The sequence below is a fragment of the Entelurus aequoreus genome, linkage group LG10, assembly GCF_033978785.1.
Source record: "Entelurus aequoreus isolate RoL-2023_Sb linkage group LG10, RoL_Eaeq_v1.1, whole genome shotgun sequence".
NCBI classification, from domain to species: Eukaryota; Metazoa; Chordata; class Actinopteri; order Syngnathiformes; family Syngnathidae; genus Entelurus; species Entelurus aequoreus.
In genome coordinates, this window is record NC_084740.1 from 26,259,741 (window position 1) to 26,283,710 (window position 23,970).

A 23,970-nucleotide genomic window follows, 5' to 3' on the forward strand; every position below is an offset into this window, starting at 1 on the left:
CTATAACATCAATGCATGGCAGTTGCAGAAATAAAGATTTACCTAATTTACCACGATTTGGTAAAACTGAACTGGAGGTAAACCTGCATCCTGACAAACAACAACAGACAACTTCAGAGGTTCTTCATTTGTACTGTTCTGGCATAACATAGCAGCAATAATAAAATACTCTCAGCTTGCATTTAACTTTAACAGCAACAACAGCATTCAATTAAAAAATAAATAACACAAAATTATTGGTACAACGCGAGAACACAATACCTTAATGGTGTAGTTATTTCTTCTACATTTATTAAATGATGAGTAAGTTTATTATTGTGAGTATGCGTCTATATAATTAAGTAGCATATGTATCCTGTTGATATACTTACTATTCTCATGTATGAGCGGATTATATAATATATTGATGATGAAGTGAGTGATGGGGCACGGCAATACAAACTTTTGCTTCTTTCTGCTTTTTTCCCGGACTTTATTTACAGTAGGGGAGGGATTCAAATGGCCCCATTCCAGGGTGGGTATCCAGCGAAAGGAAGGCGGGGAGTTTAATCATTTTCCAATGCAATCTGCTGAAAACGATGGAAAGCACCACTCTACATAACAATTAACGCTGTGGTCAAAGTTGGGATCGCCACAAAACTCATTTTAAGATATTTAACACTTTACTGCCGTCTGGCGGCTAAAGTGCATCCCCCCCAATTCGTCATGTTTCATGTGTCAGGTAAACCGAATGGGGCCATATGAATCCTCTTCCTATTGTACTTAAGTTTTTTTCTGCAGATGAATATTGTATTGGAAATATTGTTTGTGTTTCAATTGTGCAGATGTTTGTAGTGTTAAAAATTAATTAGTAAAAAAAAAAATCTAAATAAAATTGAAAAAAAAAAAAACAGCACAAAGGGGGCATGAGGAGAGAATAAGCCAGAGGTGTCCAAACTTTTTCCACTGAGGGCCGGAAAAATGTAAGCATGCGGGGGCCATTTTGATATTTTTCATTTTCAAACCTTAACAAAATATATGGATTTTTTATTTTTTTTAACCTTTAGGGCTCCCGGGGACTATAAAGGGTCTCAGTCATTAAACTGTTAAAAATGAGTAAAATTATTATTATTATTTTTTATTTAACGCTTACAGTAAATCTCTATATCAACTTGAGGTTGATATAAAGTAAAAAAAAAAAATGTTTTCTGTCAAAGACAACTTTGTTTTTTATAGTAAAACTGAAATATGCAGTATTTAGTAATTAGAGCCTTAAAAGATCAATAATGCAGAACACCATTGATTTTAAGTCTTTAATATTTTTGAGTAATCACAGTGAAAAGTTAAATAAAATCCTACTAAATATATTTGGGATCCAAAAGGTCCCCCACACATAAACTGATACATTTTTATTAGTTTTTTTTTTACTTTTAACACTTAAATTACGAGATCAACTTCAGATATATCTGTCGATTTTACATTTGAACTATTATTTTGTTTGTTTTATGCTCTTTTGTCAAACAAAACTTTGATGTTTTTATATAGAAACCACACAACATATGCAATATTTTTTCCATATAAAACATTTTAAAGTGATATTTTTGAAGTAATTGGAGCCCTGAAAATAATTCATTATAACATGGATTTTTTGTCATTATTTTTTTTTTGAGCAATGGCAAAAAAAGAAAAATAAAGAAAGACAAAAGAAAAAAAAAACAGCCTGCATGGCAGCTTTTGTGTCAACATTGCAACTTTTTCTCGTTAGATTTCACCTCATTTCACTTTTTTTAATGTTCTTTTTTATTTTTACAATAGTATTTCCAGAATGTGTGGCGGGCCGGTAAACAATTATTTTGTTTGTTTTATGCTCTTTTGTCAAATAAAACGTTGATGTTTTTATATGGCAACCACACAATATATGCAATATTTTTTCCATATAAAACATTTTAAAGTGATATTTTTTAAGTAATAATTCATTCTAACAGATTTTTTTAGCAATGGCAAAAAAAATAAAAATAAACAAAGACAAAAGAAAAAAAAACAGCCTGCATGGCAGCTTTGTGTCAACATTGCAACTTTTTCTTGTTAGATTTCACCTCATTCCACTTTTTTTTAAAATGTTTTTTGAAATTTTTGCAATATTATCAATTTTGCAATTTTTGCAGAATGTATGGCGGGCCGGTAAACAATTAGCTGCGGGCCGCAAATGGCCCCCGGGCCGCACTTTGGACACCCCTGGAATAAGCACATGGGGGGGTGGGAATCCACTGACTGACTCCCATCTATTTTTTATGAATTTTCATTTAGACCCAGAGAGCCACTCTTCCAGCAATCAATAGATCAAGCTGCTGTTGCACAGTTTGCACCTGGGGAGAGGGTTGAGGTGGGGGGGGGGGGCTTCTTTAAGGCCAGGCCCGGCCCTAACCAATCTGGCGCCCTAGGCAGGATTTTAGGTGGCGCCCCCCCACATCGGCAGTGAAGTGTATATACTCACAAGAAACCGAATAGCTTTGTCTTTGACCTTTTTTTTTACTTAAAGAAAGCATATTAACAATCAGAATAGTTAACAAGATAAAAAAAAATATGGATAAATAAATGAATACAAAAAATGAATATATGAAATACAATATTTTTTACATACATAAACACAAAATAAAACGTGTCAAAAAGTTGCATAAAATAAATTAAAAATACAATATAAATAAGGCACTGCACAAAACAAGATATCAAACCAGTATGACTTTAACAACTATATTACAAAAAAAGGGGATCCTACAGAGTTCTCTATTTGTGCTTTTTAATATTGCATTAACTAGAATGACTTACAAATTACTGTACACCAGGGAGTACTGTAATTACCTAACGTTACATTATTATTTTCCATAACAATTTAGCCCCCTCCACAATATTAACCCGACGTTAAAACAGAACTAGCTATTTGTTGATTAGCAATTGCTAATGTAATGTAACATTAGCTTAATGCTAAAAAGCCAGGTTACTATCACATTCTGTAACAGACAAATAATTTCATGTAGGCTAACGTTACCTCCCTGCTACCTCTGTCTTTTTCTCGTTTATCCTCCTCTTTTCTCTTTTTTCTTCCCTGGGCACCTGACAGTTTTGGCCGTTTTGACATCTTGTGTTGATTTTTTTATGTGGTGACGTCCAAAAAGAGTCATGATACGGGAAGGGAGGGGGCGCACCGTGCCGGGGGAGGAGCATCGTAATGTTGTAACAAATAATATTTCTATTAAATAGGCTTTACTTAGCATTTTAATTAACGTGTGATTATTTTATGAATTTAGAAATAATAGTACCAACTTTTTTATTTTATTTTTTTTTTTTCCTCCAACATTTGTGGCACTGGCGTGGCGCCCCCTGATGGACGACGCCCTTAGCATTTGCCTATACGGCCTATGCCACGGGCCGGCCCTGTGGTTAGAGTGTCCGCCCTGAGATCGGTAGGTTGGAGTTCAAATCCCAGCCGAGTCATACCAAAGACTATAAAAATGGGACCCATTACCTCCCTGCTTGGCACTCAGCATCAAAGGGTTGGAGTTGGGGGTTAAATCACCAAAATGATTCCCGGGCGCGGCGCCGCTGCTGCCCACTGCTCCCCAAGGGGATGGGTCAAATGCAGAGGACAAATTTCACCACATCTAGTGTGTGTGTGACAATCATTGGTACTTTAATCTTTAATTTAAGGCCCATGGGAGAGCAGGGGGGACAACTGTAGATCAAAAGCTGGACACTACCCCCCCTGCTATAGTCTCCAACACAAAAGCCAATTTCCTTCGAATCATAAGGCAACAATAACCGCAACGCCAGTAGATGTACTCCATGTTGGTGGAGGTTCTTAAAGGAGTCGCCTCTTGCAGCCAACATGCAGCGGATAAAAACCCAGCATTGTAGAGGAGTTAAGTATCAAGTAGAAAGTACAAGCAGAACTCTCAGCCCGAGGTCCCTAAGCTCCTTTGGAAACCCAACCGAAGCTCATCTTCAAAGGTAATTTGATCTCGGGATCAGATTTTCTTCAGACACAACCCAGGCAACCTGTGTAAAATATCCATTAGAACTTTGAACCCCTATCTGTCAAGCGGGGATTTATGTCCAGTTCTGTGACTCGCCTGCAAAACTACCCCCGTGTTTTAACGAGCTCCATGCACCAACTAACAATCATAGGTCCAAACACAATCATTGACCTGCTGCCGTTATCTAAAAATAGCAGAATAATCACACGTAAATCCAGTTTCCATCATTTGACTGCAATTTCAAGGAGCAAAATCAATTAAGCGAGAAAGGACAAGGAGATTGGACTCACATGCTACTTCCAGCGAGGCGTTGCGGCTGACTGCTTCGCCCAGGTAGTTGCGGGCGACGCACACGTAGGCCCCCTCGTCCGGCTTGCTCCGCCGCCCGTGCACGATGCGCAGGAAGAAGAGCGAGCCGCTGGGCAGCAGCATGCGGTGAGAGCGAGGGTCGTCCTTGTCCGTCTCCACCCGCTCGCCATCCTTGTACCACTCCACCGTGGGGTTCGGCCGGCCCTCGGCTTTGCAGTTGAGGGTGGCCGGCTCGCCTTTGGAGACGATCAGGTCAGAGGGGTGCTCCGCGATCCGGGGCGGCGAGTCCTCCTGGCGTAGACGGGATCCTGGAGGAAGCAGAGGAAAGACAAATACTTATTAAAAAAAGCAAAGCAGCAGATCTGGAAACAGTCCTGGAGCGACCTGATAATGTACTACAGTTTTTCCAAGTACGACCTTAAGGGAACAATGTTATTTAAAACACATTTACTGTAAACACCAGGGGTCCCCAAACTACGGCCCGCGGGCCGGATACGGCCCCCCAGCGTCCAAAATCCGGCCCGCGGGAAGTCCCAAGTGTAAAAAAAATAAAAAAATAAAAAAAAATTAAAATTTTTTTAAAAAATGTTTTAATTTTTTTTTATTTGTCCTTACTAGTCTTTTTTATACCGTCTCCTAGCCACTCAGGCAAATCATATTGTCTAAAAATGCATTTTACCATCGATAACGTGACATGCAGCAAGTGCGCTCTTTAAGTCAATTAGTGTGCGAGGAATATATATGTATGAATACATATATATATACCGTATATATACATATATATATATATATACATATATATACATACATATATATATATACACATACATACATAAATATATATATATACATATATATATATACACATACATACATATATATATATACACATATATATATATACATATATATATATATACACATATATATATATACATATATATATATATACATACATATATATATATATACATATACATACATACATACATACATACTTATACATACATACATACATACATACATACATACATACATACATACATACATACATACATACATACATATATATATATATATATATATATATATATATATATATATATATATACATACACACACACATATAGACACATATACATATATACACATATACATATATATATATATACACATATATACACATATACATATATATATATATACATATATACACATACATATATATATATATATACACATATATACACATATACATATATATATATATACATATATACACATATACATATATATATATATACACATGGACATATACATATACATAGACATATACATATACATATATACACACACATATATACACATTTACATATACATATATACACACGCATATACATATATACACACACACACATTTACACATAATATATATATATATATATATATATATATATATATATATATATATATATATATATATATATATATATATATATATATATATATATATATATATATATATATATATATATATATATAGCGCGGCCCCCAGCCAAATTGTTTTACCCCAATGCGGCCCCGGAGTCAAAAAGTTTGGGGACCCCTGGTATACACGCACAACATTAGAAACATTAAGCATGTCAATAGGTGGAATAAAACTATGGAACCGATTAAGTAAGGAACTCAAACAATGTACCTAACATATAGTATCAGTTTAAGAAGTATACAGTTCACAAAGTACCGGTACACGGACTAAGCAGATTGCTGAAAACAAGTGTCTGATATCATTTAATCCTGAATCCATTCATTTACTTTTGTTTAGTGTGTTGTGTCTGATATCAATTATTCCTAAATCCATTAATCTATTAGTTTAGTGCATAATGAAATGAAGTGAAGTGAATTATATAGCGCTTTTCTCTAGTGACTCTAAGTGCTTTTACATAGTGAAACCCAATATCTAAGTTACATTTAAACCAGTGTGGGTGGCACTGGGAGCGTCTTGCCCAAGGACAACGACAGTGACTAGGATGGCGGAAGCGAGCATCGAACCTGGAATCCTCAAGTTGCTGGCACGGCCACTCTAGCCAAACCATACCGCCTCCATAGTGCTTGATATCCTTTATTCTTGAATACATTCACTTATATTTCCTAATGAATACTGTACCATAGTTTCTTTTTTTTAATGTATATGTATTTATTCATTTGATAGAGAAATCATAATACAGGTATTGAGAAAACAGACCCCCCCCCCCCCAAAAAAAAATACAAAGAATTAAATAAAAATAAAATAAGAATAAACCCCCCGTCCTACATTTCAGTCACAGTGGGTAGCAAAGTACTGCCTTCCTCTTCACCACAAGCAGAAAAAAGATCACAACCACTGAAATAAATAAAAAAAATAAAATAAAAAGTAAAAAAAATAAAAAAAGAGTTGAGGTAAGTGGAAAGGTTAATTCTTGTCAACAGTGAGTGTCACATTTATCCTATAGTGTCTTTAATTTAGCTATGTAACTAATCACCATAGTACCATAGTTTCTGATATAATGCATCACTAAATTAATGTATGAATCATTGCTTATTGCATAGTGTCTGATATCATTTATTTCTGAATCCATTAATGTAATCATGTTTAGTGCATAGTGTCTGATATGATTTAAGCCTGAATTCCTTTATCTATATGTTTTATGAATACCACAATGTCTGATGTAAATATTTTGTATTTTAATGCATACCACAGTGTCTGATATCATTTATTTCTGAATCCATTCATTTATCGTTTAATAAATACAAGTGTCTGATACAATGTATTGCTTCATTAATTCATTGACTATTGTTAAATAAATACCAAAATGTCTGATACAATATATTGCTGACTTCATTTATCGTTTTATTGCGAATACCACAGGGTCTGATATACCCTGAATACCCTGTATTCGTTTACTCACTTGCAATGTTTAAGCGAGACGTACTAGTCTGTATATTCTGTATTTACATACTTAATACCCAATGTTGTCAGTTTTTTTACTCCTGTATTTATTCCCAATTGATTTCTTTATGTATGTGTGTCTATTACACATTGTTTATTGTTTGTTAATTGCACTCTTATATTCAATTTCTTCTTAATTTTACAGAAAAAGCTATCCACCTACTTTATTAACCCTACCATCACATGCTCGTACGTATTATTTTCTCTTCTTATTACACATGGTCAGGAAGTATGGATTAACTAAGATCTGCTTCTTCCTACTCCTTTTCGGACTTGAGGAACTATGTGTAAACATCTTAACTCTGTTAAGAGTGTTCCAAATAAGCTAAACCATGACCATTACAAAGAACAAAAAAAAAACTACTCTTAATTAAGGATATTTGCCGACATGTTGCTAGATGCTTCTTCAACAAATGCCTGTTTTTGCGGTTGGCTTACTAACAAAACTATCACTTTGCCTTGGGTTGGACAAATATGGTATAAAACCCATAGCAGACCCTTTAATCACTATTTGAACCCAGACAAAAAGCAACCATCTGCTCTGGTCCACGGTACAAGCGCAAGCTTGTGGTTAATTGGACCCAAGGGTGACCAGTGAACATAGGCATAAAAAAAACTAGCCCGCATTGGCTACTATACACAAAAGAAATTATATATTTCACGAGGGGCGCAAACAAGTAAAAAACTGTTGAGTCCACCGTTGTGGAGATCTGTGTGTGATGTGAATATTTATGCCGGGGTCTCGTCCCGTGTCAAACGCTAATCCCCCCGGGGGCTGCGAACCTTGCCCTAGTCCCATTTTTATTGGGGCTGGCAGTGGGTGAGCTCTGGGAGTCTGGCAGCTAAGATAATGCTCCCCAAGTCTTGAGTGCCGCATGTGTGTGTGAGTGTGTCCGCTTCCTGTAAACGCTGTAAGGCATACGTGTAAATCCCGGATGCCCTGGGAGCCATGCAACAATCAAAGAGCTGGGTGCGCCATCAAACAACCCAAGAGTCGAGGCTTCAAACTCATGCAATAGTCGGATCCAGTCGGAGTCTTTGAAATTAGTTGTTGCATCTGTGCGTGTCATTGAGCCGGGGTTGATGACGGAGCCCTTCCCCGAGGCGCCGCACTGTGCTAATAGGATGCGCACCATTGTGCCTACGTAGGGGCTAATCTCAGAATGGAGGCAAGGCAAGGGAAGGGACGGCCAGTGCTTTGTTTGGCTGGGTATGCACATGTGCCACTACCCCATCCACTTAAATCTCCCTGGGGAAGCGCGCAGGGACAAGCTGTACTCGCCAACAATCTTTTCTGTCCATGAGTCTCTGGGCCAAGGAGAAGCTGCTCCAGTGCACATTCACAATGTAATCAAGGGACGCTGGTTTGGGTCCACTGAGGGACAGACACCATTAGATTTAGGATACTAGTGAGGTGAAATTTTGTTTTAAAAATGGGCTCTGGCATTAAACAGCGGCATTGACCCGTGAACAGAAGGTAGCCTGTACTCCCCTTCTGCCTAATTTGTGCTAATTCCTCCCATTTCCCTGCCATTGATTGGCGATCAGGCCCGGTATCTTGCTAAATGGGCCCACAGACAGAACTTGGAGGGGGGAGAAGGGGTGATATCCTGCTCCCGCAGAGGATGATTCAATCCTAACGCCATTAGGTAGGGGAAACCGAGGAGGCGCCAACTGGCAAAGGGGACAAAAAGTGGACATGGAGAACCTTGTGGAGAACACAGACCTCATTGGAGCATTACGAAAGCGGTGTTTGGATTTTACTCACTAGTTCAACACTGGGATATAGCAAACACCATTTTAATTGCTTCCGTTCTCAATCTTTTTTGTGTTTGTGCACTGGGCAGCGGACATGCACACAAGTTTAACAAGAAGTTAACCACTGGTTTTAGTAGAATGCAGACAATAAAACCATGTAACCTGACTCTGAAATCAACTGTTGCCATCATTAAACCTAACCTTTATTACTCTAAAAGCAGCTGCAGTGCATCCAAAATGCTGCTGCTCGAGTCTTGGCGGGAACCAGGAAATATTTGTTGTGTACAAGTACAAGTGCCGTTGTGTCCTTGGGTAAAGACACTTCACCCTTGCCCCCAGTGCCGCTCACACTGGTGAATGAATGATAGGTGGTGATGGGAGGGAGAGCCACGCTTCCGTCAGTCTACCCCAGGGCAGCTGTGAATACAAAATGTAGCTTACCACCACCAATTGGGAATGTGGAGTGAATGAATGATGGGTTCTCACTTCTCTATGAGTGCTTTGAGTATCTAGTTTAGGGGTCCCCAAACTGCGGCCCGTATACGGCCCGCGTCCAAAATCCGGCCCGCGGAAACTCCCAAGTTAAAAAATAAAAAATAAATATATATTTTTTTAGTATTATTTTTATTCTGTCCTTTCTAATACATTTTCTATCGCTTGTTACTCTTGTTACAAAATCCGGCCCAAGGTAAGTCCCCAGTAAAAAATAAATAAATAAATAAATAAAAGGTTTTTTTTATTTTTTATTTTTTTAATCTGTCCTTTTTAGTACATTTAATACCACTTGTTACTCTCGGGGTCTCTTAGCCGCTCAGGCAAATCATATTGTGTAAAGATGCATTTTCTCCATCGATAAGGTGACATCATCGCGCCTCAGTGTTGGGCGAGCACGCGGCAAGTGCGCACTTTCAGTCAATTAGTGCGCTCGGAATATATATATACATACACATATATACACACACACACACACACACACACACACACACACACACACACACACACACACACACACACACACACACACACACACACACACACATATATATATATATATATATATATATACACACATATATACATATACAACTGAAACAAAGCCTCACCATGTTTGGTCATGACTGGCCTGACATGGTTCATGCAGTTTGAAAATACTTAATAATAATAATAATGAATTTGATTTAAGTAGCGCTTTTCTATCAACTAGATCAGGGGTCGCCAAACTTTTTGACTCGGGGGCAGCATTAGGTTAAAAAAACTTGGCCGGGGCTGGGCTGTGTATATGTACTGTGTATATATATGTGTATGTATATATATATATATATATATATATATATATATATATATATATATATATATATATATATATATGAGTATGTATATATATGTGTATGTATGTATATATATATATATATATATATATATATATATATATATATATATATATATATATATATACATACACATATATATACACAGTACATATACACAGCCCAGCCCCGGCCAAGTTTTTTTAACATAAATATGAGTATGTATATATATGTGTATGTATGTATATATATATATATATATATATATATATATATATATATATATATATATATATATATATATATATATATATATATATATACATACACATATATATACACAGTACATATACACAGCCCAGCCCCGGCCAAGTTTTTTTAACCCAATGCTGCCCCCGAGTCAAAAAGTTTGGCGACCCCTGACCTAGCTGATAGAAAAGCGCTACATAAATCAAATTCATTATTATTATTATTAAGTATTTACAAACCGCATGAACCATGTCAGGCCAGTCATGACCAAACATGGTGAGGCTTTGTTTCAGTTGTACGCTCCCAAAATCTGGAATAGTCTTTGTGAACATATGAGACCTATCAACCCCGTTTTTACGATAATTAACATTTGAAGCGTTGACACTAACTGCCAGCTTTTCTACCGCGTTACATTCCTAAGTAGCAGTAGTAGTCCAAAACTTGGTCCAAGCTTTGTAAATATAATTAATCCCAGCCTGTTTGAGTGTGTCCCAAGAATTGGTAATGTCCTAAAGCAGCGATTGTCAAACTGGTGGTATGCACGCTCCATCTCGTGGTACACCAAATAATCACTTAATTAAATATTCAAACACAGTGTTACCGTCCAAATTGTGTGTAATGTTACAATGGCAAATAATAAAGATATGCATGTTGAATAAAACCTCTGCCTAGTTTTAATGAATATTTAGGCCACTTTATTTTAATGTTGGTCATTATGGTGGTGTTCGGAGAGCCGGGTGTTTTCTGAGGTGGTACTTGGTGACAAAAGTTTGAGAACCACGGTCCTAAAGTGCTTCTCAGGTCATTAAACAAAACTCTTATCTCCCCGTCCAGCTATCGTAACATTAAAAAGTCTTTTTGTCGCTCTTTTAATGTGCTCACCGGTGCTGTGTAATCAAGTGCTCTCAGAGTCCAGGCGAGTGCACTTCACCAGGTCTCAAGGCACACGCTCTAATCAAAATACTGCCGTCCCCCCCTCGCTACACCACCACCACCGACGGTTGCGATAGTTTCAGCAGCGCTGTGCAGTCATCCAACGCTCCTGCAGGCAAACAGGAGCCAGGAGACAAGCAGACAGATAATGAAACCAGAGGGAGGATTACTGAAGCAGAAGCTACCTTTGCCTTTCAGACTACTTATGTCAGCTTCGCCGGATTCTGTTGTTATTTTCCCACAAATCCAACAAACGGCGTTGTCCCAACAAACGAGTTAGCGGTCCTAAAAGGGTGGCAGGTAAATATACAAACAAGTGTTCCACTGACCACACACACACACACAGAGAGACACAAGTGGTCTTTCTTATCACCATCACATTTTTATTCATGTGTGCAAACAGAAGGTCGGGCTTTTCATGATCTCTTTCTAATTATTTTCATTAGCTCCCAAGAGAAATTTCAGCCCACCAACCGAATCAATAGGAGGGCTGGTCTCAGGCAGGGCATAAAAAAAGGAATGGCTCCCCAAAGAGAGATTTGTTATTCCGCCAACATGCTGATCACAGGTGACCAATAAAATGCGATGTGTAACAGTATTCGGAACGGTACAAAGTAGGGCTGCAGCTATCGGTTATTTTAGGGATCGAGTCATCTATCAATTAGTTTGTTGGATTAATCGAGTAATCGGATAAAACACACTTTAGAACCTCAATGAGTATTTTAGGGGAAATAGTTGAAATAAAGATTTTTCTGCTTGCCATAACCTTCATTCTTGTTTTTTTTTATTTATGGATATCATTACATATACACATACTGTACATATGCAAGCACATATGCATACATACACTCAGACTGAGACTTACATTTATTGTCATTCAAATTTGAACTTTACAGTACAGATAAGAACGAAATGTTGTTGCATTAGCTCGTTGTTGTGCAGGATGAAAGAGCAATGAGGTGCAGATATAAATAGATTTACTGTACGGATAAATATATTGCACTTTTGCATATGCATCCACGTTTATGGATGTATGTTATATTGTCTTTATAGTCCAGGGAGTGCATATAATCATGTTTCATCAAACATATATTAATGTTGTTGCCAACTGGGTAACACATCGCACACTGACAAAGCTTAACCTATTGTTACTATAACAATCTACAAGGTTAATACGGTTGGCTTATCTTTCTTCCCCTCCATTTGTCTGCTTTCTTTTGTTTTTCAAGGTATCATTACATATATGTATTGTTGCATTTGAAACAATTGTATTGTTCATAATAGAGGTAATTATTGTTATTATTCATTATCAATAGTGCTATTTCTATTGGTATTTGTATTGCTCCATTTGTAGTGTAATAATGCTCATTGTCATTTCTGTATTATTAATATTTATTTCACTAACTGCTTCTTTGCAATCACTTTTACCATCATATTTGTACATATCCTATTCTCTAATGCTGTTCTGTTGTTGTTGTTGTTGTTGTTGTTGTCTCTCTGTCTTATCCTTTTCTTGGCCCCACAATTTCCCCCTGTGTCTTCCTTTTTTTCTCTTTCTATCCCCTCCTGCTCCGGCCTAGCTGCACCAAATAATAATATAAATACATTTAATAAATTCAAATACAAATAAGGCAACAAGAGAAGTATCCCACACTTCTCTTTTGTAAAGTAAATGTGTACAGCCGATATGGGCATCTACATCAACAATATGATTTGCCGTATAACTGGACAGGACAAAAAATAAATAAATGGATATCATCAAGATTGAAATTGCACTTTTAACATGTGTGCAATGATGCAAATGCTCTCATGTGCACCGTGCTGAAACTATCATATTTAAAGGTCCATGCAGTCCGGATTTAGTCAATGTTTATTGGTTACATTAATTAATTCATTGATTGATTACTGTTTTTTAACCAAATTAATTTATTTAACCGGTTCTAGTACATCGTTAAATCAATCAATCAATCAAAGTTTGATTGTGCAGCCCTAAATCACGAATGTCTCAAAGGGCTGCACAAGCCACAAATGCCTACCAAATTCTAATATTGTACACTTGGTAACTCTTCGACAAGTGCACCCCAGCCTTTCGTTGGTGGGAGTCGTAGGTTGTCAAGTTGCCAAGGAGAAGCCAGAGCTTGAAAAGCATTTTCCTGTATGGAAATACTTTTCCTTCTTGGTAAAATACGTAAACAAATGAAGATAAGAGGAATAAGATGTAAGCGGTGTGTCGGCATTGTTGCATAGCTATCATGAAAGGCGCTATAAGGTAGAACTGGTAATGCTACATTATAGGTAACAAATACACTAAAAATACAATAATCATTTACACTGTTCTAACAGTTAGTGTTGCACTTGTCTGCATAATTGTATATCTATCTTATACATCTTTTTCAGTAATAATTTAATTTTTGGGGATAATTACTTGCTTGTAGTTTTACAATGTTTCTAAAAATAATAACATTTGTGTAAAGTTTATGGTTTGTGTTTAAGTGACCTTAAACTCGTAGTTTGTACTGAAGCGTGATTTTTAGCAATAGTCAATCAATTTTTTGATTTGTATTTATTTTCAATAATTTCAAGTTCAAATCTCCTTTTTAATATTTAAAAAAAATCAATTAAAAAATACATATTTTCTAAAATGGTATATTTATTTTTGTTAGTTTTTTAGGAATATAAAACATTTAAAAATAAGTTTTAAAGGCCATCTCTGTATTTACTCTCTGCAAGTATACGTTATGCAATAGCACTTACGAGCTTTTGTAACCTGTTTTAAAAAGTATTTATTATAATTTGTATACCAAATAATTTATTGCGAGAATTGGTTTGAATCAAAAATTGATTCTCAATCAAATTGTCATCCCAGGAATTAGGATCGAATTGAATCGTGAGTTGTTGTAAGATTCCCATCTCTATTGATTACTGTGTACAGTAAACATGGCATAAAAAAAGTACAGTCAGCAAAATAAAGTACAGTACTTAAAGTATGGGTCAAGAGGATGCTGAAATGGCAGGCAAAGAGCAAAAAAAACATCAAAGATTGTACATGAACTACATACATTAATAAGGGGATTCATATGGCCCCATTTGTCGTGGTTTACCCGACACATGAAACGTGACGAATTGAACTTTAGTCTTAAATATCTTAAAATATGTTTTGTGCTATTTCTAACTTCAACCACAGTGTCAGGTGCTATGTAGAGTGGCTCTTTCAATCATTTCCTGCATTGGGAAATAAGTAACCTTAAACCTTCCTCTCGCGCGAGATCCACCCAGGATTGGGGCCGTAGGAATCCCTTCCCTACTGTACAAAAAGATGCCAGCTGCACACTCTGCCATATTCCAATATCGGTCTGTCTGGTTCACTCCTCTGCCACACACTCGCATCGCCGTGAGGGTGACAGACTCCCTCATGTCATCACAGGGGAAGTGGCGATGGTGATAGAATGATGTTCTTGGCCATGCATGACTCGGCGCCGGGTTTGCCGCCATGACGCTTGAACGGGTCTAGTTGCGCACCTGAGATCCATCTTCCGTCTTTTCTGTCAGGCGGTACATGAACTGGCCGATATTCAGATCGCGGGCGAAGATAACTTGCGGTAGTCCATCACTGGCTGAGACCGTGAGCTCCCTCGATGGGCTATGTCCTACTTGACCGCTCTGCATACCAGAGGTGTGGACTCGAGTCACATGACTTGGACTCGAGTCAGACTCGAGTCATGAATTTGATGACTTTGGACTCGACTTGACAAAATGTAAAGAGACTTGCAACTCGACTTAGACTTTAACATCAATGACTTGTGATTTCACTTGGACTTGAGCCTTTTGACTTGACATGACTTGCTACTTTCCCCAAAACCTAAAGCTTAAAAAGTTATTTGGGAGCGCTCCGTAGCTTTCATTTTGTACGTGTCTGTCTATCAGCGTGTGTGCTGCGTGTCAGCGTGTGTGCTCTCAGTACAACAGCCAATCAAATTAGATCTACATTGTTTTCATCACACAGCATCCAGCCAATCAAATTGCAGGACAACCAATGAACAAGAGTTGTCACACAACGCGCCAGTGAGAGAGATTTATACCAAAGTTGGTTTCGTTCGGGTATAAAAACTACGACTTGGTCAACGAATTGCCGTATGCAAATCACGCAGTTCGAATATTACAGACGGAGACGCAACAACTTCCAACTTCGTTCGACATTTGAAGTTGCACAAAGAAGGGTAAGTTTTGAATGTAAGATAACGTTTATCGGCTAAATAACATGGCTTTTATTTGCTGTGTAGTTAAATCAGTGAGGCTGTAAACTCACTGCTAACGTCATAAGTTCATAACCATAGACATCTTATAAGGGTACACAGCATCGAGCACTACTGCCTACTGGCGCAGACGAGACGCGGGGCCGCCATCTTGGAGTGGTGATCCGCTCCACTCAGTGCAATTCATTTGGCAGGAGCAATGAACTGTCAGCGCATTTAATTAATTTTACCTCACTGAATACCACTCATTTTCACGCGCTTTTTTGTCATACGTGTAGCTATGATAACAGACACATGTTTTATTATTCATAGTTTGCTTAACAGTGATAGAATATTCTTATACGCTATAAGTGACCAGACGTCCGAGATTAAAACTGGGAATATAATCCCAGAGAAGGGGGAAAAAACGGTCAGCTATTTTTAAATTGAAGAAACAATATGATTACATTACTATGCTACATAAACAATGTATGAATACATTAGATATCTATATATCTTATAGACCGTATCTCTGTTGCTGCAGCAGCAGAGAGTTTATTCTGTCATGACACTTTGTATTGATATTTTGTATTACATTCTTCCCTTAAATGATCATGTTTACAGTGATTGTTATATATGTATTTTTTATGTATGTCGCTTTGGATAAAAGCGTCTGCCAAATACTTAAACATATATAAACACCTGAAAGTCTTTATATCAGCTGAAACCACCAATCTTTTTCACTGGATTCAGAATAAAACCAAATTCTGTTTTACCCAACAATGTCAGTATTTGAATATTGTTACTTGAAGACTTATTCCTGGTTACAATTATACTGTTAAAAAAGTATTGTCTTATATTTTGCCTAAAATGAGAATGCATCACAATCAATGGCGGCTGGTGAATTTTGTTTTAGGTGGGGCTGAAAGTTTGTAAACCCCTGTAGGGGCGTCATCCTCCCCCAGAAGATTTATTTGTGATTTTCACATACAAATATTGAAGATCTTTGCTCCTTCTCAACTCTGTGGTAATGTTATTTTCATAAAATACAACCAATAGTACATTAATGTTAAATCTTACTTGTGAAAAGTAATCCCCCGATTCCTATTTTCAACAGTCCGCTCATTTGAGCAGGAAAACGCTGAACACCAGCTTTCTACCTGTCAACTGTCAGTTTAGGCTGCTCGCCGGCTCCTCATCACCACTTCAAGATGCAAATTGCTCGCGTCACAGCAACCAATATTGCGTCTACTTATAAGATGTTTATGGTTATAACGTCATTTCAAACACGGCAATATGTTGCGTCCACTGCAGTTTGCTACCTTATTCATACTTTTTGTCAAGTGATTTTTTAAGCAGGGTTGCATGAGGTACCTACATTTAACGTTACGTTAGTCAATGTATCACACACAGTAACATAACGTTAGACGGCGGTCAGCAGCACCGCGTATTTTAGCCACCTACAAAAAGACAAACCTAGTCAAATAAAGGTCAGTTAAAATGTATACTATATTAAGAATATGTGTACATATTGCATAGGGCCCTGACATCTAAAAAGTACAACTCTGTTCATTGTTATGTTCATGTATTTGTTATGTTTTTCATGTGTACGCACACATCAACACACATACAGTATGAGATGAGATCAATGAGATAAGGTAAGAACAGAATAGAAACTGATGTAGAACTAGTTACAATGCAATATGCCATGGAAATACAATGTTAACACTTTTGTACAAATAAGTACAGTTGCACTTGTTTTTGCAAATGTGTTTATTCTGTAAAGGAATGAGTTAAATGTTTAAAATTGTTTAAACTATTAAAATGACTGGTTAATAGTGCTATTATGAATTGCAATGTCAGTACTATTTTCTTTCCTGCTATTTCAAATGCACTTGTTTTAATAAATAAATACAGCGGTTTAAAAGCATACACAATCTGTGTAAATATACTAGTCTGTGGTCAAAAGGACTTGAAATGACTCGAAACTCAAAATGCAGGACTTGTGACTTGACTTGAGACTTTCCAGTCTTGACTTAGGACTTGACTCGGGACTTGACTCGAGACTTGAGGGCAAAGACTTGAGACTTACTTGTGACTTGCAAAGCAATGACTTGGTCCCACCTCTGCTGCATACTACCCCCCACTCCCTGCTACCCGTCTTCTCCTCAAAAAGATCTATACTGTGAGCGCAAACACAGGGGGTAATTCTAGAAGCTACGCTGGTTGCTTCCTGCACTCGCAGATAGAATTGCGTGTATTTCTGGCCTGTAGAGTGCCAGGGTGGTATTGACTCTGCATGCCTTTTTTTGCCCTCTTCTCTCGATACGTCTGGAATTTATTTAAGTAGATACGTGTGGGGAAGACAATATCAACGTGTTTTTTTTTTTTTTTCTGCCATACTCGCAGTGCTTGCGTTTCGGTCTGATCGAAATTCAAGCTTGATGTTATCTCATCGGTATGATTTGACCTACAGAGCAGAATGTGTGATCAAGAGGAGGGAAGTAAAACAGTCTTCTTTCATCTCCGTAATATCGCAAAAATTTGTCCCATTTTCTCCACCAGTATTATGAGATCATTATTAATGCGTTCGTTACATCTCGTCTCCATTACTGAAACGTGCTATTTTCGGGCCTCCCTATGTCTAGCATTAAAAGATTACAGTTGGTAGAAAATGCGGCTTCTAGACTTTTGACTATTGCTAATTGTATTGTTCCATATGCCCCGGCCAGAAAACTGCGTTCTAAGAACTACGGCTTATTAGTGATTCCCAGAGCCCCAAAAAAGTCTGCAGGCTATAGAGCAGGGGTCACCAACGCGGTGCCCGCGGGCACCAGGTAGCCCGTAAGGACCAGATGAGTAGCCCGCTGGACTGTTCTAAAAATAGCTCAAATAGCAGCACTTACTAGTGAGCTGCCTCTATTTTTTAAATTGTATTTATTTACTAGCAAGCTGGTCTCGCTTTGCTTGACATTTTTAATTGTAAGAGAGACAAAACTCAAATAGAATTTGAAAATCCAAGAAAATATTTTAAAGACTGTCTTCACTGACAAAGAAACAGATAACATATTTGGTGTCCAGTTCAAAGTGTGACATGATTTATTTAAAAATTTGAGAGTTGACTTTTGTATTTTACATGAGTTATTATTTGTACAAACATGGTGCAAAGTAATTCATGATTTGTTAAAAAAATGTTAGTGGCTAGCTAGTTAAAATGGGATCTTGTGATTTCACAAGACTGTCTTAGAAGTGATCATTTGAAAATGTTCAATTTGAAAAATGTGCACTTAGAGAAAATATTAAAAACAAGTGTTGCATATTGATATTTATCTGTTTCTATATATATTTATTGTGAGAAATCATTAAGATGATCCGTGTTTCCACAAAGATAAATATCATTAATGATTAATAATAACATAGAGTTAAAGGTAAATTGAGCAAATTGGCTATTTCAGGCAATTTACTTAAGTGTGTATCAAATTGGTAGCCCTTCACATTAATCAGTACCCAAGAAGTAGCTCTTGGTTTCACAAAGGTTGGTGACCCCTGCTATAGAGCGTTTTCTATTCGGGCTCCAGTACTCTGGAATGCCCTCCCGGTAACAGTTAGACGTGCTACCTCAGTAGAAGCATTTAGGTCCCATCTTAAAACTAATTTGTATACTCTAGTCTAGCCTTTAAATAGACCCCCCTTTTAGACCAGTTGATCCGCCATCTCTTTTCTGCTCTGCCCCCCTCTCCTGCATGGAGAGGTTATTAGGTGACCACAGATTAAACGCTAGCTGTTCAAAGTCGGGACCCGGTGTGGACCACTCATTTGTGCATCAGTTGGGGATGTCTGACTGACTTGTCTCCACTCAAGATGATCTCCGGCTGGCCCCACTATGGACTGGACTCTCACACTATTAACTAGATGCACTCGACCCATTGCACCGGTCGCCAATTGTATCCCATTGGGTTGAGTTTTTTCTTGCCCTGATGTGAGATCTGAGCCGAGGATGTCGTTGTGGCTTATGCAGCCCTTTGAGACACTTGTGATTAAGGGCTATATGAATAAACTTTGATGTAAGTATAGCTTATATGGGATTTTTATGGCTAAATACTTTAAATTTAGTCAAATCTGAATTTGTAACAGGACATTCTGCTTCGGCTTGTTGTTCCTTTAACAATGAATCGAACAAACAAGCAAGTTAGGGCTGGACAATTAATCCTTTTTCCATTTCGGTTATGGTTTAACACAATCATAAAAATATCATAATCGAAAAAAATAGATTAATGGGCCGCGCAAAGTGCATGCAAATTCCGGTGCTTGTGACGGTGAAACAGATGTGGATCGAATAAGTGAAAAAAGTCTACGTCTACTAGAAGTTTGGGATGTCACCATGGTTGCTACTTTTTAATTAACACAGTGCTAATATGCCCAATTAATAATCACTAAAGTCAACAAAAAAGTAAAGTCATATTAGTTTATTTAGTTAGTTAATTATATTATTATTTCTTTGGTCAGTGGTCAACAAAATAAACAAACAGTTTTACATCCATGAATTGACAATTTTACAGACCGAAAGGGTTTAGGCTGAAGTTGAGCACTTATTTCGACTAACTAACCCTATAAACAGCGCTGTGTGCAACATCCAGTCTCACTGCGCTAACAAAATAAAGTTTTGAAAAAGTACTTTACACAAGTATAATGTCCTTAAAACACTGATTGATACATTTACAAAATTATTATGCTTTGGCTTAAAATACTGGTCAAAATTCTCCAAAGATATTTTGCACCAAAAAATGTGAGCATTTATGTATTTAATTAACAAACATTTTTATTTTTATTTATGACACAAGAACGACACTCTCTGGTGGTAAAATTAGTGTAAAAGGTAAAAAACAGAATTAAAAAAACCCAAAACAGAAAAACTAAATTTCATTGTTTTTTAATATAGCTATTGTTATTAATTAGTAATATTGTTTTACTTGATGTGGTTTATCTGTTGTTAATTATTCACATCTGTTGTTCTTTCAAATTATATCTAAAGTTGAGTTTTTGTTTTCAAATGAATGAATAATCCTTTTATCAATCACGTTTATAATATCAATGAAAGTAATCGTGATTGTATTTTTGCCATGATCATCCACCTCTAGACCACATTATTAATCAACTCTTACAGTCCACTTTCTTTGACACGAAAGTGAAATATTTTTGGTTGGTATCAACACTTCTGTCATCAACAATCAGCATCAACAATTGCATCACCAGATAAATGGACATTGAAACAGTGTAGGTCTGACTTGGTAGGATATGTACAGCAAGTAGTGGACATAGAGAGAGAGATATCAGAAAGCATAAGAAAAACTAAATAAAAATGACTAACTCATTCAGAAATATGTATATACTGTAATTTCCGAGCTACAATCTGCTACTTTTGCTTCACATGCCGCCAATACATGTATACGTTCGACACATCGGATCGATGAATTTGCCGAACAAGTCACAATGGACCAATGAAATTGGTCACATTAATTCCAACACCAGCCATTTAGTGCATTACGGACTCACCCTCAACATGGAGAAGATACGACGAAATGCACACAACGCGGCCCACAAAGCCGAAAACAATCATTGAAAAAGGAACCACACGAAACGGAAATCCACCGCAGACCTAAAAAAAAGGACGAAGACTGCGCTCAATGACATCTTTGTTAGGCTACTACATGCTGTGATATAGGCACTTAAATTTGTGACTTAACATAAGAGCCTGTGTAAATAAGTCATGTTTCCATGTGTACATCTGCAGCTTAAATAGGTGGGTGTGTCTTATTAAAGGCCTACTGAAACCCACTACTACCGACCACGTAGTCTGATAGTTTATATATCAATGATGAAAACTTAACATTGCAACACATGCCAATACGGCCGGGTTAGATTAGTAAAGTGCAATTTTAAATTTCCCGCAAAATATCCTGCTGAAAACGTCTCGGTATGATGATGTTTGCGCGTGACGTCACGGATTGTAGCGGACATTATGAGACAGCATTGTGGCCAGCTATTAAGTCGTCTGTTTTCATCGCAAAATTCCACAGTCTTCTGGACATCTGTGTTGGTGAATCTTTTGCAATTTGTTTAATGAACAATGGAGACAGCAAAGAAGAAAGCTGTAGGTGGGAAGCGGTGTATTAGCGACCGGCTGCAGCAACACAAACACGTAGCCGGTGTTTCATTGTTTACATTCCCGAAAGATGACAGTCAAGCTTTACCATTGGCCTGTGGAGAACTGGGACAACAGAGACTCTTACCAGGAGGACTTTGAGTTGGATACGCAGACGCGGTACAGTAAGTACGCATGAGCTGCGGCTTCCAAACATTTGATCGCTTGCCTGTACGTGCGTGCCGCTATGTGCATGTCACGTACGTAACTTTGGGGACTTTGGGGAAATATATGTGCTGTATGAACTTTGGGAAGGTGAACGGTACTTTGGGCTGTGGGATTGAGTGTGTTGTGCGAGTGTTTGATTTGTATTGGCGGGTTATATGGACGGGAGGGGGGAGGTGTTTGTTATGCGGGATTAATTTGTGGCATATTAAATATAAGCCTGGTTGTGTTGTGGCTAATAGAGTATATATATGCTTTGTGTTTAATTACTGTTTTAGTCATTCCCAGCTGAATATCAGGTCCCACCCGCCTCTCACAGCATCTTCCCTATCTGAATCGCTTCCACTGCCCTCTAGTCCTTCACTCTCACTTTCCTCATCCACGAATCTTTCAGCCTCGCTCAAATTAATGGGGAAATCGTCGCTTTCTCGGTCCGAATCGCTCTCGCTGCTGGTGGCCATGATTGTAAACAATGTGCAGATGTGAGGAGCTCCACAACCGGTGACGTCACGTGCATATCGTCTGCTACTTCCGGTACAGGCAAGGCTTTTTTATCAGCGACCAAAAGTTGCGAACTTTATCGTCGATGTTCTCGACTAAATCCTTTCAGCAAAAATATGGCAATATCGTGAAATGATCAAGTATGACACATAGAAAGGACCTGCTATCCCCGTTTAAATAAGAAAATCGCATTTCAGTAGGCCTTTAAGGTGCACTCTAAAGTCCGCAAATGATGGTATATTGTAACTATGCTTCTCATTAGTCTGTTGCAAAAACAAACATTTGTCCAAATAAAAGCACGGACAGGCAAACTGCTGATAAAAACAAAGTATGAAATTCGGATGAAAACTAAGTACAGCATTAAATTCAGTCAAAATAGCAGCAATAAAAACAAACAACAAAACAACCCTTGTTAGCTAGCTTGCTGGCTAACAAGCTAATTATCTTACCGAGGAGTCGCAGACTGCATCCTCCAGAAGTCCCACATGTCTCCGCTTTAAATGCGCCTGCACTTTGACGTGTTTAGGGTAAGATTTTTTCATACTGTCCATGTTTTTGCCCGCAGTGTTGGTTGCCAGTAGCCACAGCCATTTTTGTCTTCCTGTTACTTGTCGTCCCCGGTTGCGCATGTTCGTTTACGTCTGTAAAAACACGAGCCAGGACGTCAGGCGATTCGTTGTTTTTTAACTAATCGTCTCGCACGTAGTACTAAGACTACAGTAGGTAAGGTTGTATTTTTGCCTCATGAGAATCCTGTGTGTGACGGAAGCATTAAGGTGTGGGACTATACAGGACTAGCTGCAGTGTGCGCAAACAACCCCCAGGTAGCATTTGTGAGCAGATAATACTGTATCATCTCTTTCTCTTTTGGACTTATCGACACATCCGGAGGGCATTCTTCACTCACGCTAAAAGTGAAGGATGAGGCACAAATAATGAAACTTTTGCATTGCTAAATCCAAAAAGCGAATAATTTTGTGGTTTCTCCTTGTATTCCATTTCATCGTAGCAATAAAGCTAAAAACGCCTGTGTGAATCCTCTATGATTTATGTTTTTTTTTTTTAGAAATGTCCGATAATGGCTTTTTTACCGATATCCGATATTCCGATATTGTCCAACTCTTAATTACCGATACCGATATCAATCAAAACCGATATTTACAGTCGTGGAATTAACACATTATTATACCTAATTTTGTTGTGATGCCCCGCTGTATGCATTAAACAATGTAACAAGATTTTCCAAAATAAAAAATGCCAACATGGCACTGCCATATTTATTATTGAAGTCACAAAGTGCATTATTTATTTTAAT

At 37.6% G+C, this 23,970-nt stretch overlaps 1 protein-coding gene across 5 annotated transcripts in view; it reads right to left on the minus strand.

Annotated features, from left to right (window-relative positions):
- Positions 1–23,970, minus strand: part of robo2 (roundabout, axon guidance receptor, homolog 2 (Drosophila)) — an 833,901-nt gene that overhangs the window by 418,460 nt on the left and 391,471 nt on the right. For all 5 annotated transcript variants that reach the window (XM_062060421.1, XM_062060420.1, XM_062060422.1 and 2 more), the window contains exon 2: positions 4,301–4,627. In XM_062060421.1, coding sequence (XP_061916405.1) covers positions 4,301–4,627 — 327 coding nt within the window. The remainder of the gene's footprint in view (positions 1–4,300; positions 4,628–23,970) is intronic.